Source organism: Phalaenopsis equestris, unplaced genomic scaffold (assembly GCF_001263595.1).
Source record: "Phalaenopsis equestris unplaced genomic scaffold, ASM126359v1 Scaffold000002, whole genome shotgun sequence".
NCBI lineage: Eukaryota > Viridiplantae > Streptophyta > Magnoliopsida > Asparagales > Orchidaceae > Phalaenopsis > Phalaenopsis equestris.
The window spans coordinates 70,266,494-70,286,612 of NW_018164444.1; the positions used below are offsets into that span (position 1 = coordinate 70,266,494).

Below are 20,119 nucleotides of genomic sequence, written 5' to 3' on the forward strand. Positions count from 1 at the left end.
TTATTATCATCACATGAAAATAATGACCATGTTATCTAAATAAATAATCTTTATCATTATTATTGTAAAATTATCATTTTTATTAATGCATGCAAAAGTTAAAAGTGAATTTTTTTTAACATTTAATATTACTATTAATCTCCAATCTATTTTTTATTCATATCATATTTTAATTTCATCCATTAAACTTACATGGCCAAGTTTTTTAGCGTTTTTTCTGTCAGGACTCCTGATGTAGCTTTACGTGCGGTGTAAGTTATTCTTAAGTTATTTTCAGGTTATTTCTGTGTGATTTTCAATAATACCGAAATAATCCTGAAATAACCCGCGGTCTTTATTTTGGGGTATTTCTGGGTTATTTGGGTATTAGTAAAAATAACCCAGAAATAACCTGAAAATAACTTTGAAATAACTTGGTCCGCACGTAGAGCTGCGTCAGGAGTCCGAACAAATTTTTTTTTAAAGTTTTTTAAGGGAATTTTACATATACAAAAGTATTTTACATAAATATTTAAACCCCATAATTTTTGTGTAAAAAGATATGTATTACTTTTAGAAAACTAATAATCATAATCTTTTTGATGTGGTATTAAAATTTTGAGTGATAAACATGTAATGAAGTGTTAGTTATGTAAATATATAAGAATTATGTAGAGTTATATAAATGCACCGTTTTTTTAATACTAATAAAATTTAAATATATCAATATCGTAGTAAGAATAAGGTTTAAATATTTGTATTAAATTTATTGAATTTAAAATGTTAATGATCATATTTATGCACGTGCAAGTAAAGCTAGGGATGCCTAGGTTTTTGTTCTTTCATAATTTTCTCCCCGCTTCTACTGGCCGCCCCACCTTCCACCATTCTTCTTTGCAGTAATCTCGGTGTCCATTTCCCATTATTCTATCTCGTCTGCCTTCTAACCCTAAACCCCTTATCCTTACTCCTTGGATTCAAGGGTTGGAATACTGTGCTTGTAAGAAAAGTTACAGTTTTATTCTTCTTTTAGGTCTAAAAATGTCGTGCTTCTCTAGTCTTACGCTGGTACCACGTTTCTATCTTAAATAAACCATCCACATCTGTATCTTATTTCTTCTTCTTCTTCTTCTTCTTCTTTATACTTCACTTCCTCTAGTTATAATTTGGATTTTACCTGATGGGTGTTCGATTCTTTCTAACTTTCTTAATTTCAAACAAGGCTTTACTTGATGAGAAGAGTGGGTTTAGGTTTATTGCATGCCACAGTTTTGAGAAAAAAACGATCTTTGATCCATTATTCTACTGCTTCCTCATTGTTATGTTGGGATCGCCACCTCGTTTTTTCAAATTCAACCAGTCAATTGAGTTCCAGCAATGGAGTTGAGGAAAAGGATTGCAGCTTTTATTTCAGTAGGGAGCCAACTTTTCTTCCCTATGTGACCATTGTTGTGCACACCTTAGATTGGAGTTTGGTGAAGGAAATAAAGTTTACTGAGATCGTGAATCGGTATGGTTTATCTCATTCGTTAGAATCATTTGCAATTCTCATTGGAATATTTTTCTTATCAGGAATGCATGGCAAGGCTCGTTTCTTAATTAGAAGCATTGTGGATTACTACAGTAATTATAAGTATAGTAGCCGTTACCTTGATTTGTTTGATTTGCTGTCTTTATTGGTCAGTTTTTCGAATGGTTCTGTTAACTTGTTGGAAGCTTATCGATCTGTCATCTTGGTTTTAGCTGAGAACCTCATGTTTGAGGATGCACTCATGGCTTATTTGGAAGTTAAGAAGATTGGATTGGAAATTGATGTCAAGTTATGCAATTTCTTGCTTAAAAGTTTGGTTGATAAGAATGAGATGAAACATGCAAGGAGTTTGTTTAATGAAATGAAGAAATCAGGCCCGTCGCCTAATATCTATACTTACACGATTATCATATATTTGTGTATGAAAAATGACACTTTTGAGGTGCAGGAGGCTAATAATATTTTATTGGAGATGGAGAGGAATGGTGTGAGACCAAATGAAGTTACCTATGCTACATATATTCGAGGCCTTTGTATTGTCGGAGATGTAGAATTCGCTTGGGACTTTCTCCAGGACTTGAAGCGTAGACGAATTTCATGTAATACTTACAGTTATAACGCCATTATTTACGGCTTCTCTTCTAATGGCAATTTAGAGAAATCTCTAATGGTATTTAATGCAATGAAGGAATTTGGAATTCATCCTGATCTTCATAGTTATAGCATTTTGATAGACGCATTATGCAAAAAGGGTTGCATTGCAGAAGTCAACAACTTGTTTACAGAAATGATAAACAACAGAATTATGCCTACCATTGTTAGCTATAGTTCACTTTTATATGGTTTATGTTCATCTGGTAAAGTTAAAGATGCGTGCTTAATTTTTAATCAGCTACGAGAACACGGACATGCATTCGACCTCATCGCATATAGTATCCTTACTGATGGATGCTCTCGAAATGGAGATATAAATGGTGCTCTGATGCTATGGGGGGACATGATGAAAAGGAATCAGGCTCCTGATGTTTATTATTACACCATTCTTGTTCATAGTTACTGTAGAATTGGATTCATGGAAGAGGCACTCGTTCTTTTCAGAAGCATGTGCTGTGATGGTGTGATGCCCACTATTGTTACTTGCACTTTAATCATTGACGGGTTTCTCAGAGAAGGATTCATAGTAGAAGCATTGAAGTTTTTGAATGACATGGATGAGCTTGGAATTGTTCCAAACTTGTATACATTTACCGTTATTATTAATGCCTTTTGCAAAGCACAATTGGACGGTGTGGCGTGGGGGTATTTTGGAGCGGTGATAAAGAGAGGCTTCGCTCCTGATGTTGTTTTGTATAGCACCCTTATTGATGGACTTGTTAGTAAATCAAGCTTGGAACAAGCTTTGAAGCTCTTCGGTAAAGTGATGAAGGAAGGTGTTGCTCCAAATATTTTCACGTATACAAGCCTTATAAGTGGACTCTGTCGTGAAGGTAGCTTTCATAGAGCGTGGTTTTTGTTCAAAGATATGGTTAAGAACGGATTGGTTCCTGATAGGATTGTTTATACATCCCTGATATCAGGTTATTGTAAGCATAAGAATATGATGAAAGCAGAGGAAGTTATTAGAACAATGCAGGAAAATGGTTTATCAGCAGATGTTTATTTATACAATTGCCTGATTGATGGATACAGTAATCTGTTTCTAATGGATGCTGCTATATTAAAAATGGATAGAATGATCCAATGTGGTCTTGTCCCTGATGTTGTCACTTATACTATTCTCATTAATGGATACTGCAGGATGGGTGATAAAGATAAAGCACAGAATATGTTTATGTTAATGTTGAAACAAGGGATATTACCAGATACTCTGTGTTATTTGTCATTAGGCTTGGATAATTGCTTAGAGGATAAAGGTTGAGTGCTGAAAGGATTTTTTTCTTTGGCTGCTACTGTCAAATGATTGCGTACTTCTCCATCAATCTTCTCCAGCTATTCATGCATTGATTCACTCGTAAGTTCATCTCTTTATTTTTACTGGCTCAAATAGAAGCTATGTTGGTATAAAAGTTTAAGGGATATGATATTAGTGAGTTGACTTACACATGCGCCATTGTGTATTACAAGCCAAACCCGACTAAGGTCAAAGTCAGCAGCGGGCATTGAGGTAAATTTAACGTGGATCAACTATAATCGAAGTTGCTTAAACTTTGTAAATGTGAGCTAGGTGTCAAAGCTTTGAAGAAAGGAGGGCAACGCAGTTAATTCAATTGAAAACTGTGATGAGGACCAATGGATGCAACAATGCACAAATTAGGTAGAATTCACTTTAATCATCATCTAAGCTATTCAAATTATGTCTGTTAGCAAAACAGATTGTACTAAGTTGTCCATAGCATCAAAATTGCCTATATAGGCATCTTTTATAATCGATTCGTTCAATTATGATGAAAATGATAGACCACGGATGCGACATAGCATAAAATGGGCTTGAATTTTCTTGATTGTTTTAGAAATCGTTCAAACATTGTTCGTTCAAAAATGAATAGCACACATATTGAAATATGTGAAAAAACATTACCTAGCTTTTAGCTTGTAATATCAATACAAAATTTAAAGCGACATGTGAATCAATGTGCATGAAAGATAGCGTTGCATAAGGAGCAATTAATATACACAGATGTCTTAGTTATGTGTGTATATATAATCAATGTAATATGAATGCTAACATCAATATTAATAGTCATATTGATATAAAAAATACATGTTTTTTTACCAAAATTAAATCTAGGGGCTCTTAACAACACCAAATGTAGCACCTATCCCTTATCGCCACTGCACCTGTCCCATCCCCACTAGTGAAAAAAAGTAGTTAAAACTATACCCTAGTTTACCAACTGTAATCACAGGTAGTACATTAAATCCTACTTTCCACTCGCACACGGACTACTGTCTCCATTTCACCCTTTTTTTTGTGGTTTTTTCACATAAAATTATTCTGGTACTCATCCTTTTCATCTCGCCAAGCATATAAACTCCAGTTTTTTTAAATTTCTTCTCTCAACTTCTTGGCTTCATAGAACCTCCCACCCCATGTATTTCACATACACCTGAAAACTCTCAGTTTCTCTTCTCCCTTTTGATTTGTCTTGCTTGCCCAATTCTCTTTCTTGATTTGCATACACAATCGAGTCTAGCCCGTCTTCCATTGCCACGATCTAATCACACCCTTACTGGCTTGTCTTTTCCCTGACATAATTGCTTCTCGTCTCCTTCCTGAACCACCGCAGGCACCATTAACCCTCTCCAAGGTCAAGCACATCAAGCACCGTTCACCTTGACAATCTCTGTCAATTCCCTTGCATAGCCCTCAAGCTACTAGCCTATTCTCTAACCTGTACTCAGTCTACAAATCAGAGTATCTACTCTCAGCTTACCAAGCTTCCACAATTTCAACACTGCTGTCAATCTCTAAAACTCTCTAAACAGCTGCATTGCTTTCAATATATCCATTTCTAGCATTATCTCTCTAAATAGAGAGATCATATTTTATCACTAAATTCTTAGTTCTCTCTAAAAAAGAAAAAATATCGAGAATGAAAATAAAATAAAAGGAGAAAGTAAAGTGAGCTTATGTTTAGCTTCATTGCTAGACTCATTACCCATTGAAACATTAATCATTTGGCATGCAAAAATATAACGATAAAGATATTGTTATCACATTGTAAATTTTTAGTACTCGATTTCATTATCATGACTCAATTGGAAAAAAATGTGTATAAATGGTCATGCATGTATTTGAAGTCGGTTGCATATTTTTCTTAAGCATGGCCAACCCCACTTAGGAGGATAAAAGCTTGTTGTTGTTGTATGTATGTTGACTTATGTGTAGGCTCCTAAAGCCTATTGATGATTCTTAAGCTTTGTGGGCTAAACAGTTGAGCTGACCATGTTGACTCAGCATGCTTTTTTAGCCTCTTGCACGTTTTTTTAATCCCCAGCCGCGTGGTCACAAAACATTGATCATACATGTTTTTTAAGCTTTGTGGGAAGGCCTACCACTTCCTATAGATACCCCATTCATGAGAGATACATCAAGAGGCTGCCAAAATTATGATTAGAGTTGGTAAAATATAATAAAATAAACAATAAATTTATTGTTTGAAATACAACTAAATGAAAAATAAATTGCGAAAAGATTGATAAAATTGAAAGCAAATTGGATTTTTATGGATTACAAGAGACATTTTATTTGCCAGGGACGAGCAGAACCTCGTTGTACTCAAATTTTTTAAAACACAAAAAATATAATTCAGAATTGAATAAAAATGAATTAAATATCCCTCCTATTTATAAGCAGGAAATTTTTTTTTGTGAGGCTTATTTAAGTAAAATAAATCATATGTTGTGAATCATGTTTCAAACAAAAGCCAAAATATAAAATTACATCCAATAAAAAAAATTACATCTAATCTATGATACAAAATAACTTCCAATTTGCTAAGCTCTATCACCCGATCCACAGTACATTCTTGCAAGCAGCATAGTTAGGTCATTAGGGGCTCAAAAGGGAAATTACTCACTTCTTAATGACAATTATTTGCTCAAATACTCAAAACATAGATAATTTACATGCATGACGAATCTTTAATTGTTTAAAAAACATACAACTGCATCGAGTGCTTGTGTTATTAAAGTGCAAAAAAAAAAAAAAATGCAAGTGAGTTGTGCAGGTGGATTGAGATGCATGCATGTCATCAAAATTAAAGCTTTACATGTGATCGAGCCAATGCGGTGACTACTTAATTATTATGTCTAGGAATGCTTTGCAAGTTAAACATGATCAGACAAACATATAAGTGCACACATTTCACATAAGTAGGCATTAAATTTGAATTTAAGATTATTTTTAGCCTGCCCAACATGATCATAGTTTATGTTTACGTGTTCATCACATTGGACGAAGCACATATAGGCTTTAATTTTGATGATATGCTCTCTATTGAAAAATAAACTTTGGGAGGAAAACTACTTGCTTTTATTATTACACATAAGGTACATATATAGGGAAATTGTTCCCTCCTAATTTACAAACTTATTAAATATATCTAATTTAAATTTGGAAAGGAAATAATTCCGAAATAAACATGAAGAAATATAAATAGAAAGCGTTCAAAACCAATGAAGGGGTTTCCAAAGTTGTCTCCAATTAAATTCTCTAATATCTTTAATGTGGCTAGTCGACAAACCATGAAAAAGATGTTGGAACCTTCCTAACTTTTCACACTCACTTCAAGTTTAGTCATAGATCTTGTACTTGGTATTGAACTCTAAGAAGGTGCTTAAAGGAAGAGTTTTGGTGAAAACATCAACAACTTATTGGTGTGCCAAGATGTAGTTTAGCTATATAATTTCGTTATTAACCTTTCCAAAGATAAATTGTCGTTTAATTTCAATATGTTTGGACATGTCATGATGCTATGAATTCTGGGCACTACTGATGAATACTTGATTGCCACAAAACATCTATACAGTTCTATTGGAGGTATACTCCAATTCTCTTAAAAGTTTCTGAATATCCCTTCACATATTCTCAAGGTGAGTACCCCTATAATGTGATTCTGCACTATTTTTAGAAACAATAGCTTGCTTCTTATTTCTCCATATCACCAGATTTTCATATACATAATAACAGTAACTTGTGGTGGATCTTTTGTCAGTAATTTCCTAGCCCAACTTGCATCGATGTAGATTTCTATCTCTCTATTTTTGGTTTTCTTAAAAATTAATTTATAACCAGGAGTCTTCTTAAGAAACTTTAGAATCCTGTATATCATCTCCAAATGCTATTCATTTGTCTTATTCATGTGTTGGCTTACAATGCTGATAGAGTATGTAATATGTGACTTAGTATGTGACATGTAGATGAGTTTTCCTATTAATATTTGATATCTTCTTTTATCCACATATATTTTCTCCCCTATTAGATTTATTGTTGGGATCCATTGGAGTATCAGTTGATCTGCATCTAATCATCCATATCTGTTTTAGTAGATCTATGATGTATATCCTTTGTAATATAAGGATATCTTTATTGGACCTTGTTATATTCATACTTAGACAATATTTCATGGATTATTGGCTCTTGATTTCAAACTCATTGACAAGCTATTATTTGATTTTAAAAATTTATTTTTCATCATCACCAGTAAGAATTCATATCATCCACATATACTATTAGGGCGTCAATCTTACATCTCTGATTGTTTTTTATGAATAATGTATGATCAAATTGATCTTGAAAATATCCATTAAAATCTCATAGTTTTAGGAAATCTTTCAAACTATGCCCTTGTTGATTGCTTAAGCCCATAGAGAGACTTCTTGAGTTTACATATTATGTGTTTATTGAAAACATTTTTAAGTCTTGGTGGCATCTCCATGTACACTTCTTCCAGATCATCACTTAGGAAGACATTTTTTTAATGTAAAGTTGACGTAGTTCTCATTCCGTTTTAACTGCTACTGAAATGGAAACTTTAATAACGTTCAGTTTAGCAATTGTGCGAAGATCTCATGATAGTCAATCCCATAGTTTTGAGGGAAACTGTTTGCAATCAATCTGGTTTTGAATCTCTCAATACCCCATCAACTTGGTATTTGATATTGAATACCCATTTGCATCCAACTGGTTTCTTATCTCGAGGGATTTATTAAGATTCCGCATGTCATTATTCTTTAGTGCTTGAATTTCCTTTTTAATTGCTTCCTTTGTTCTGAATTTTCAAGAGCTTCATCAATGGATTTAGGAATCTACACATTATCTTGGTTGGACAAAAAATATCTATAAGATGAGGATAGACTCCCATAAACTACATACTTCTGAATTGGGTGTCTAGTACAGTTTTTCTTGTCATCAACGCCTGAAGAGGAATGATGTAACTTTTGAGTATTGGATTTCTCACCTGAAATTTCAGGTGATTGTGGACGCGAGTATTGGTTGGAGTAGTTATGTCTTTGTAAGTTGGATTCCACTCACTCAAGATTTTTCTTCATCTTTGTGTCACACACAACTCTTTGTTATGGACTTCAAGCTGGGTTGGATGGACTTCCTCAACAATTATAGGAGGGTTAGGTGGAAGTGTAGGTTATGAGGCCATGTAGGTGTCATCAAGTGACCCTAAAATTGATGTTCATTTGCACTCTCCCCCTGAACATCAGATTTGGGATATAATTTTTAAAAAATATGACATCCATGGAGTTGTACTATTTTCTGGTAACAGATAAATAACAGTTATTTCCTTTTTTGTTGGAGGCATATCCAAGGCAAATACACTTGATTGGTTTAAAGTCAAGTTTTGTGCGATTTGGGGAATAGATGTGAACAAAAGGATTCACACCCAAAGATTTTAATTGGTTAAATTATATATAACTTTTACTTGAAGTGTTAACATTTTTTTTTATTTTGAATTATTAATTAAAGTTTATTTTTATCTTAAGTTCATTTGCTTATTATTTATTCACTTGAACTCAAAGCTGGGGTTGTTATGAGCATTTCAGTGATTTGGTTTTGAGTTAATAATGGATTAATAAGAAGTAATATGAATATTAAATAGATTTATTTGTATTTATGTCATAGATGTTATGGAAGGTACACTGGCGTTTTCAAATAACATAAAAAGTGACCAACTAATTTGATAAAATTTGTAAAATTTGATGGGATTTTGTTTTTCATGAATGTAGGCATTATTTCTTTATGACTCGTATTTCTGCTTTCAATTTTATCTGATATCTGCAATGTATGGAATTGTTTTCTGTGGTATTAATATTCATATCTAAACTGTTTAAAGCATTAAATTTCTCCTTGTTGAGGTCAGTTATGACTGAAGTGCATGCTATGCGTGGTACTAATTTGCGTTGGAAATTTTATTTCTATTGTTGCAGATGTGGAAGAGTAGAATTTTGCTGAAGACAACGGACTGCAGCAGGCCAGGGGACTAATGCATTAAATTATCGGAATTTTTTTTGCTGGAGTGAAAACTATCAGAAATTGACATCATTGAGGTTTTGTAGTCTTTCTCTGCATTATATATATATATATATAATATATATATATATTTTAACTTTTCACATGCTTTTGTGCATTGCAAATACTGTTGCTGAATTATTTTCTGTTGAGAGGATTTTTGGATTATTAATCTTTTTTTGCAGTATATTTTCATTCATTGTTATTCTTTTTTATTAGTGACTTTTAGTATAATCATTTTGCTTTTAAAAGCCTTTATTGCATTTTTTACTTCAATAAAAAATGCTCCATGAAAGCATTGCAGAACAAAGATCAGGAGAAAGACAAAAAGCAGTTCTTCTGCTTAACAAAAAAGAACAGTTACCATAGGAATATTTGGTGGTTGGTCAATAAGAAGTCTAGGAGGGCTGAGTTTCAAACATTTTTATGGCATTAGTGCAAAATTCATTTGGCAAATTACCATTGCTTGTTTTCTTTCTCTTTTATTGGCTTTTCTGAAAAATGGTATTATTAAAGTGCTCTGAAGTAAACTTCGGAAGAGTGGGTATTCTTTAATTAGATATGCTCATAAAGAACATGCCTTTGTATAGAAAAGTAGGCGCTATTCAGAAAAGCTAAGTTTGATGCTGTTAGTTAAGCAATCTTTTTTTTTTCCTTTTACTTTTTTCTGTGTTTGATTTTTTCTATTTTTTCTGGTAAATTCTATGCTCATGCTCATTTGTGATCTTTTCTCTTCTTATTCTCGGGTATTAATCATTTAGTACAGTTGTTTGTTAGTATTCTTTTGGTTTTGTAAATTTCTTTTGGTTTTGTAAATTTCTTTATATAGAAGTGTTTCTGTCTTTCTTTTTTGGGTAGTTCAACTACTATGTGTCAATCAGGAAGGATGGAAATCAGACAGTTAAATTAAGAGTTTTCTATAATAAGAAGTTTCCTTATTTCCAATATCTTTATTTTGATATATTTCCCTTTTAGCTTAATATTTAGATTAGAAATATGTATTATTAAGTTACCGAAATATGTATTATTAAGTTACATTTTGTGCCTAAAATAGATTGTAAGATTGTTATTTAATGGAATGAAAGCAAAGGGAAAAAACAATGTTATTTAATGGAAGATTGTTATTTAATGGAATGAAAGCAAAGGGAAAAAACAATCGAGCCTAGTCAATATTTAGTCTATTTTTCTTAAAACTTTGACATGGTATCAAAGCCTAAATTTTTGCCCTGATCACCGGTAGTCGTTGAAGAACAGTCAAGACTCCCTTCCCGCCGACCTTCTTGCTGGAAGGGTTGAGGGAGGTAGGAAGGTTTTTTCTACCCTACAAAACTTTCTTCCTCGCCATCGTCACTCAGATGGCTGTCTTTGCTTTCGCCGTCTCGATGGCGCGGGCAAATCTGTCATTCCGCTCGACCCTAAGTCTAATGTCTCGAAACGCTTCTTCCACTCCGCCGTTACCTCTTCCCTGCATCCTATTGGCATTGTCTCCTCCATGATTGGCGGCATCATGCGCCGTCGTCCGATACCTTATGCTTCCGTGCGACTCTTAGCTGGAGCCGGTGCTGCCAAGCTCAACCAAATACGTTGCAGAATCAATCGGTCAGGTGACTCTCCCTACTCACCTATCAACTCGGGATCTAGCAGCAGATTCAGTGACATGTCGTTGACTGAGATGGCGCCTCTGTTCCCTGGCTGCGATTATGAGCACTGACTCACCGTTATGGATAAGTCAGGCGGGGAGAACGCTACCAAAGAGCAGATGATCGATTGCTATGTCAAAACCCTAGCCAAGGTCGTTGGAAGTGAGGAGGAAGCGATAAAGAAAACCTACTTTGACCGCATGGAGACGCTGTCATGGATTTCTTCTACTTTGACTGCATGGCGTAAAAAGTTGGGAACAAATCGTCATCGTCGTCGCGGGAAGAATCAATAGCATTTGGATCATATAACAGAACGCGGATACTACTTGTAGGCTAGGATCGATAGCATCTAGATCGTGTAACTGGATTCTATTTGTGGGTTATGATAGCATTTGGATCAGGACGCGGATCCTAGTTGTAGGCTATAATCGATAGCATCTGGATCGTGTCATTGGAAGCAGATCCTTCTTGTGGCTATTATTCAAATTTCTGGACGACAATGATAAAGGATTTCTTGCTTTTCTTTGCTCGAGTCAATGTATGGTTCAGGAGTTGTCTCTCAGGCTTCGACACTCTTAGGCTTCGACACTCTCAGGCTTCGGCCTCTTGTGTTTCAGCACTTTCAGGCTTCGGTCTTTTGGGCTTCGACATTTTCAAACATCAGCACTTTTGGGCTTCGGCACTGTTGGGCTTCGGCATTGTTGGGCTTCGACACTTTTGGGCTTCGGCACTTTTGGGCTTCGACATTGTTAGGCTTCGACACTCTCAGGTTTCGGCCTTTTCGGGCTTCTACATTTTTAGGCTTCGGCACTTTCAGATTTCAAGCTTCGACACTTTTGGGCTTTAACTTTTTTAGGTTTCGGCACTTACGACTTGAGGATTTTTTATTCCGACAATGTTATCAGCTTGTTGGCAAATTGATGCTTTGTGATCAGTCATCATCAATTTGAGGGGGGATATCAATCAGAAAGGATGGAAATCATATAGCTAAATTAAGAGTTTTCTATAATTAGAAGCTTCCTTATTTCCAATATCTTTCTTCTGATATATTTCCCTTTAGTTGAATATTTAGATTATGAATATGTATTATTAAATTACCTAAAATAGATTATACGCACTTTATTTTGTACTTAAAATAGATTGTAAGATTGTTATTTAATGGAATGAAAGCAAAGGGAAAAGGCAATCAAGCCTATTCAGTATTCAACCTATTTTCCTCAAAACTTTGACACTATGACATGCAATTGGAACTGGCCTTATTTACTGAATATATAGTTCTTAAGTCTTTGCTTTACTGGCTTTGATTATTTTTGTGCTACATGTGCTTTTTGATGCCCTTTTTTTTTGCATTTTTCTGTACATATGGTTTGGTGCATAATTTGGGTGCACGACTTTACAAAGCAAAGTTATTTAACTTGTGTGTTAATTTAGTCTTGCTTTGCGCTTGATTCCTTTAATTGGCCTGCATCTTGACAGTTCACACATTTATTTATTTATTTATTTACACCTGGTTTGACATGGATATAATTTTTCTTCTTGTTTGAGAGCATTTTTCATTATTATGATTTCTCATTGAAGGAGGGGGAGGAGGCTATAACTCCACATGGAGAAATCCGCCCACCCAAGTTGGATCTTAGGATACTTAATCAATAACGAATAATCAGATTTTATTTATTATCTGTTGGAAAAGAGATACATGGAAAACTAATTCGAGAGATTCGAAACAGAACTTAGAACATAATTGTGCAAAACAATAAATCACATAAAATACAAAGAACACCAAGATTTAACGTGAAAAATTCGATAACGGAAAAAAACTACGGAGTCACACCACGCCAAGAAATCTATTATGAAAAATGAGGAGAATTGTACAAATTATACCACACTCAAGCCTCTCCAATTTTTTAGAACTCAAGAACACTCATTTTGTCCTTAGCACTAGAGAAATTGAAATCCAACTTCAATACTGAGATCACACAGCGATGACGTAATTTTAGGCCTTGAACTGTCTGAATAAGGTTACTGGCGTTGGGTCACCGTGATTTGGCATTTTGACGCCCCTCTAGGTGTTGGGGTGTCAAGCGCTCTATTATGGACCTGTATATGAACCAATATGTTGGGTGTTGGGGCGCCCCCTCCCGGCGCAGGAGTGTTGAGCGCTTGGATTCCAAGTGCTAGGACGTTGTGGCGCTCGATATGGGAAAAATTTTTTTTTTTGGGGTAGCTCATGGGGTCACCCCCGAGCAAACTCTCTGACGGTTATTATGCCATTCATGTACCCAATGATCACGAGCCCAAGGGCTGATTGCGCTGAGTTTGCCCCCTTGTACCTCCCGAGCAAACTCAGCGCAATCATATCTTAGGCTCGTGATCATTGGGTATGTGAATGTTATAATAACCGTCAGGGGCAACTCATGGGGTCACCCCCTCGTACCCCCCGAGCAAACTCACCGTCAAGCTTGATCAACAAAATTGAGAGCTTTGAGTGACCAATTAATCAACACAATCATACTCCACATCATAACACCATCAATCAATGATAATCTCTTTAATTACTAGTCATCAATCCTAATTCATAGAAATAGGATTGCATGGATAAGAAGAAAAAATTAATTCAAATCTAATCATATTTTGAGTCTAAGTCAATTTATCCGAAGGTTCAAAACATGCTTTATCCACCTATATTAATTAAAACAATTAAAAATAAATTAAAGTAATAAGAAATCTTCCATAATTAAATATTGTACTTAAAAGGTTTAATATTAGTTTGGTTCAACTTTATTTTAGCTTATTTCTTTTGTTTTTATTCGGCCTATAGAAATTTATTTTTTTCCTTGGTTCATTTGGCTAAATCTTTATTGCATCAAAGTATAGATATGAATAGCAATAGCCTTAGGCTTTGCTTCGCACTTTTCACTTCACCTTAGTTATCATATGGCTGCATGAAAATGGGATACATGCTTTAAGAAATAGTGATTTCAGTTTCACTCATTTTTACTTTAAAATTAAAATCATTGCATCTGAGAATTTTGAGATCTGTCGAGTTTGAGCAAATATTGATTTCTTTGTACAATCAAATAGTGTAATTATCAAATTTATTATTTTTTAAAAGGGGTATTTACGTATATATTACAAAGTTCTTATGTATTTACATATCTAACGCCTGAACTTTCATACATAACGCTAATCTTTAATATCACGTGAAGAATATGATTACTAACGTTTTAAAAGTGAAGTACACTTTTTCATGCATAGGTTCGTGACACCAAGCCTTATAAATGTAAATATCAAAATTTAGGTGTTTGATATGTAAATATAAAGGAATTGTGTGGTATGCATGTAAAATTTTACTTTTTAAAATATATTTTCTAATTTCAAGCGACCAAACACTGAGAAGATCTTATTATTGTTTGGTCTGTAAAATTTTCGGAACATTTACATGTTACGTCATCTGAGTATTGTCTATGTTAGCTGTTAAAGTATTTGCAGAAATATCCTTTCGTTTTGTTTGATGCGTGATTGCAACTGCATATTTCCTCATCTGCAACTATTTCCCTGTTTTCAGCATCCATGCTGTGGTTGATTTGGGCTTCTATTAAGCTTTTTCAGCAAATACTACAAATCAGCTCACCATGCAGTATCTTTGAAGGACGATTGGTGATGAATATGGTTAGTGTTACTGGGGAAGAGAGACACAGAATGAGTTATTATTATATTAGTGGAAGATTTACATACATACCACTCAAATCCTCTGCATTTACATATCTAACAACTAAACTTCAATTTTTACATGCATGCCACCTTTCCTATGTATGAAAAAAGTGCTTTTTTTTTTAGTAGTTAAAGTGATTCTATTTTTTTATGTGATATGAAAGATCGGAGTGATGAATGTAAAAACTAAGGTTTAGGTTTTGCAGGAGAGTGAGTTGCATGTTATACGTGTATAATTTTTAATCAGGAATATAGCGTGGGCCCGGTGAACTGAGGAGCATTGAATGCAGGAATGTGTTGTCTGGATGGAATGAGGTTTGGATTCTGGAACAAGAGGAGCTGCAGAAGTTGGAGGATATTCTTACAATGATTGTTGATGATGGTGCAATCACATGATAGAATGGATGGCGACAGCTTGTATATTTCATGGTAATGTGTAAATTAAATAAATGATTTTTGTTGAGATTGTGTGCAAAATGTCAACCTTAATATAAATATAACGTTATATTGTTTCACCCTAAACTCTAAAACCAAAAAACTATCCGCATTGATCTTAGTGTTATCAAGTCTTAAGCCAATATGATTGACTCTCTCCTCTTTTGTTTTTTTTTTCATTGATTTTTGTAATTGGGCATGTTTTGCACAGGATGTTTAAAGTTAATAATAGCATTTAATTTTTGCATGATATTGTCTACATTGTTTCCCATTTTAAAGCGATCATTTTTACAAGTATTTTATTTCTTTTTGAAGATGCATTGTGCTTTAGACAATTTCTTAAAATCTCTGGTCTGCTTGGAAGGATAAAGGATTATAGAGTATGTTTAATATTGTAGGTTATGATAATGAATTTTTTCTCTGATCCGAGTTGACAGAATTATATCATCTCATTGCACCATCTCCTCTATAAATTATATCATCTCTCATAGGAAATTATTTTATGAATAAAACAGAATTGTTTACTATTCATTTCTTTTTGTCTCTCTATCTGATCTTATTTACACTATTTTTTGGGTGTGTTTCATTGACAAATCTAGATTATATATATATATAGACACACATTAAATAAAGTAAAAAAAAAAAAAACTACTAATCAACGTGTTCATCAACATCTTCATTATTGTTATCACTATCATTATTTTCATTATCATCCTGAAATCCATTTAGAATACTATATTGTCACAGCTCTGTCAACATGGATTGCGTGACTTCTCCGACCTCCTGCCATGTATTCGGTTGATCTTAACACTGTCTATAGCTCTCTTTTAGTGCTTTTCATGTCAATTGTTATCAGCTTCTATGCTTAAAATAACCTCCAAGGTGATATATGTGGCCCTTGGTATTTGATAAGCCTCTTATGGGTTATAGCTTTCATCCATATATCAAGGTCAAATTCTTCTTTGGTTGCACCTCCATATCTTATTTTAAGATTATAGTCATCTTATATTTTTCTGCATAAAATCAATTATGTGAAGTACATTAATATTTAATTTCTTCTGGCTTACATTTCCTTATTGGTCCTCTCATAAATCTCAAATTCTGTTGGTGCTTGCTTCTTTAGTTATCATAATAAGGAAAAAATATTATGTTCGAACTTGTCACATTATGAGATAAATCGAAGAAATGAGAAAGGAAGAAGGGGCAAAGGAGCATAGAAAACTTCAGGAAGAAAGAAATGTAATATTTTATGTTATATCTCTATCACATAGACCACAACTTGTATTCAAAAGATGTTTGACACAAAGGTATTCCTGTCACCATACATCAGATATACTAAAGCCTTAAATGCATAGAAAGTCCTAACCACTAATACAATGGTTTGAGACACAATTCTGGAGGAGAGCAATCACAGAAACGCCCAGGAAGGCGACTTTGAATCAAAGTGGATCTGATCTCTTTTACAGACAACAATGTGGGTCGTGTGTCGCACCGTATTGTGTATACAGCGTCGTGATATAATTCACTTCATCATCCGCAGGTTCGGATGATGGTCATAATATTCTCCATAATAATTAGATGCTCATTTTCATATTTTTATATTCACAATAATTCAAAACTTAAATGTTCTTAAAATATCTTGTGATGCTCCCACTCGTTGCAATTTCTTGTGAATTCTTTTTATTAGAGATGAATCATGTCATCACAATTGTAAATGATAAAACCATTATTGTTATAACTACTTTTATTATTATTTAATGATAGCAAGGTTAACTCTATTATTTTGTATTTGACTTGATGTGAAAAATAGATTTGCAGAAAATAATATTGAAATTAATAAACCTTGTATTAGAAAAATGAATTAACAGTGAGACATCTGTTCCAAATAATAGATTATTATTTTTTTAATGAAAATGCAATACAAGTTCTAAAATAAATTTACACTACAATTTGTTTGGACCATAAGATAATACTCAACGTTATTATGCATCAGATATTTCTCACATAAATTTTTTGGAGGCATTTACAGACACTTCCAGAACGAGGCGGTGCAACTGTTTGTATGTAAAAATTGAATTTTGGTTGTTAGATAGGTAAATACATAGGAATTTGAGTGGCATGTATATAAATCTTTCTATGACTAAAAAATCAAGCAATTAACAAAATCAAAATCCAATGTTGATTCTGTAAATACCCCAACCATAGCATATTACCATCCATTAAATGAGCTTCTTTTAAAAAAAGCTCCCATTTCCAGATGAAACAAAAGTTAAGGCATAAGACAGTCACCTTGCCCGTACTCTTTCAATTTCATGAGCCCAGTTAATCCATCAATAGTTTCATATATGCACTCAGCATCAACATGAGACCCATCAGAGGCAAGAAACTCATGCAACACACCATTCAGCTCCAGCCAACTGCATCCTGCAACTTTCTCCACCTTCCTTCCCCTCATCGCCATCCTCATCCTCGCCGCTTCCTTCCACCTCTTCGATGCAGAATACATGTTGGCCAAGAACAGGTATCCGCCGCTCTGCTCCGGTCTCATTCCAACTATATGCTTTCCCACCTTCTCCCCCAAATCCAAATCTCCATGAGTCATACAGGCACCAAATAAAGCTCCCCAGATGCTAACATTTGGTTCTATAGGCATGCTTTTAATAAAACACAATGCCTCTTCCAAATGCCCTGCTCTACCTAAGAGATCCACCATGCAGCCATAATGCTCTAACTTCGGCTTTATTCCATAAACTTTCAGCATCCTATCGAAATATCTTTTACCTTCCTGCACAAGCCCACTGTGGCAACAAGCACCTAGAACACCTAAGAAGGTGACCTCATTGGGCTGAACTCCTTGCAGCAACATTTGAGAGAAAAGATGAAGACACTGCGAGCCATGCCCGTGCATTGCCAATCCATTAATCAAGGCAGTCCAAGAGTATGCATCTTTGTTTTGCAATCTATGAAACACGGAGAGAGCGTCATCAATCCGTCCACACTTCGCATACATATCGATCAATGAACCTCCCACAACAAAGTTCAATTCCATGCCAATTCTGTTCATGTAGCTATGAATCCATATACCCTGTTCCACTGCTCCCAGATGAGCACAGGAGATCAAAACGCTTGAGAGAGTGAGTTGATTTGGATCAGGACCTTCCACAAGCATGCTGTGGAAAATTGCCAAAGCTTCTCTGAATCTGTTGGATTGGACATGGCCAGATATCAGAGAGGTCCAAGTTACCACATTTCTTACCGGCATTTGATCAAATGCTTTTCTTGCATCATCGCAGCAGCCGCACTTAGCATACATATCAACAAGAGCAGAGCCAACAAAGATGTCTCTTTTCACCCTCCCACATTCCACATAAAAGGCTTGGATGCTTCTCCCAAGCGAAATATTACTTGCCATTGTGCTGCCATTGAGTACGCTGACAATTATCACCTGGTCAATTTCTAACCCCAAAGATCTCATCTTGATGAAGTAATCCAAACCAAGTTCTGGTTGATTGTTCTTTGCATGCACTTGAATCATGGCATTCCAAGAGATGGCGTCCCTGTGCGGCATTTCATCAAAAAGCCTGCAAGCGGACTCCAACAAGCGGCCTTTGGCATAGCACCACAGGAGGGAATTCTGCACAAAAGTATCAAATTCCAGCCCGAATTTGATAATCTGGGCGTGAATCTGTATTGGATTTCCGGAGCCAGAGTTCGAGATAGATTTAAGAAGAACAGGAAAAGTGTGCTCGTTGGGAGCCAATCCATGTCGGAACATTTCGGTGAATCCACAGACGGTTGCGTCGTGCTGGGAACGCAGGGAGTAACCCTGGAGCATGGCATTCCAGAGCGAGACGTCTGGGTGTTCGATTCGGCGGAAGAGTAGAGAGGCGTGGTTGATGTCGCCGGGAAGAGAGAGCACGGCGGAACGGAGGATTCTGGCGACAGCAGTGGCATCGTCGGAGAAACCAGAGGTGATAAGGAGGGCGTGGATTTGCTTCAGAAGGGGAAGGGCTGTGCGTGATCTAAGCTTCGAGAGGGCGTGGATGATTGGAGGGGGGAGCTTCGCGGGCATTGGAGTGTGGCTTCTCCATGAAGAGCAGCAGTTTATCAGAATGAGGAATTCATGGAGGAAAGCGGGGAGAAGATTAATAGTGTAGGCTAACTCAAATCTTATTATTTATAAAAGTAGCGCCTAGTTCAAATTTTTCAACAACCAATGGCCGTTTGGGCCGGCTTATAAGTGCGACCGTATTTTTAAAAACGTCGTCTAATCATTTTGTTTGCGCGTCTTTGAAAACTCTGTCTGCCACGTTTGAGTATTTTACACTAAACGCAGGTCGAGCCGCGGGCCACGTTTTAGGATAAACTGCTTATCTTAAAACGCACAAGCTGCCCCAAACAGACCTTTAAATCGGTTTAGTTACACAATTGATTGAATCAATGGGTGTTTGGTAAAAATTAATAATGTAGGCTGAGATTTTATTGTGAATTTTGATATTTAAGTCAAATTTAAAAAAAAAAAAGAAAGAAAGAGGATGCCTAATTCTGTAAATAGCTTTTTGATGTATGTCATTTTTAATAATAATCAATAATGATTTTTTTTTTCTGTTTTATGGCTCTAGAAATAAAAAAAATGATTGAAGCTTAAAAAGAGGTTGTATCTCAAAATTTAAATTTGGAATCACAATTAAAATATTTAAGCATCTTAAATTAAAATGTTATATATTGAATTAATAAGAATATTAGTCTATTATTATTATATCATTTAAATTAAATTAGAATAATATTAATATTTATTAT

General features: G+C 34.9%; 2 protein-coding genes across 8 annotated transcripts; one reads left to right on the forward strand and one right to left on the reverse strand.

Annotated features, from left to right (window-relative positions):
- Positions 1-831: 831 nt before the first annotated feature.
- Positions 832-15,399, forward strand: LOC110026521 (pentatricopeptide repeat-containing protein At5g01110-like). Of its 7 annotated transcripts, none has more exons than XM_020727506.1 (5): positions 832-3,521; positions 3,635-3,824; positions 9,452-9,571; positions 14,739-14,842; positions 15,175-15,399. In XM_020727506.1, exon 1 carries the CDS (start codon positions 1,212-1,214, stop codon positions 3,426-3,428), a length of 2,217 nt encoding a protein of 738 aa, XP_020583165.1. In that variant the 5' UTR covers positions 832-1,211; the 3' UTR covers positions 3,429-3,521; positions 3,635-3,824; positions 9,452-9,571; positions 14,739-14,842; positions 15,175-15,399. The 7 variants fall into 7 exon arrangements, with proteins under 7 accessions (XP_020583165.1, XP_020583187.1, XP_020583194.1 ...); XM_020727528.1 differs by having other exon boundaries at positions 832-1,612; positions 1,723-3,824; XM_020727535.1 differs by having other exon boundaries at positions 832-1,489; positions 1,723-3,824.
- Positions 15,400-17,343: 1,944 nt separating this feature from the next.
- On the reverse strand, positions 17,344-19,504 carry LOC110032674 (pentatricopeptide repeat-containing protein At1g50270). Its single transcript, XM_020736380.1, has one exon. It carries the CDS (start codon positions 19,389-19,391, stop codon positions 17,589-17,591), a length of 1,803 nt encoding a protein of 600 aa, XP_020592039.1. The 5' UTR covers positions 19,392-19,504; the 3' UTR covers positions 17,344-17,588.
- Positions 19,505-20,119: the final 615 nt, after the last annotated feature.

Coding starts and splice junctions, on each gene's coding strand:
- LOC110026521 (XM_020727498.1), top strand. CDS start 1,212: ATGAGAAGAGTGGGTTTAGGTTTATTGCATGCCACAGTTTTGAGAAAA.
- LOC110032674 (XM_020736380.1), bottom strand. CDS start 19,391: ATGCCCGCGAAGCTCCCCCCTCCAATCATCCACGCCCTCTCGAAGCTT.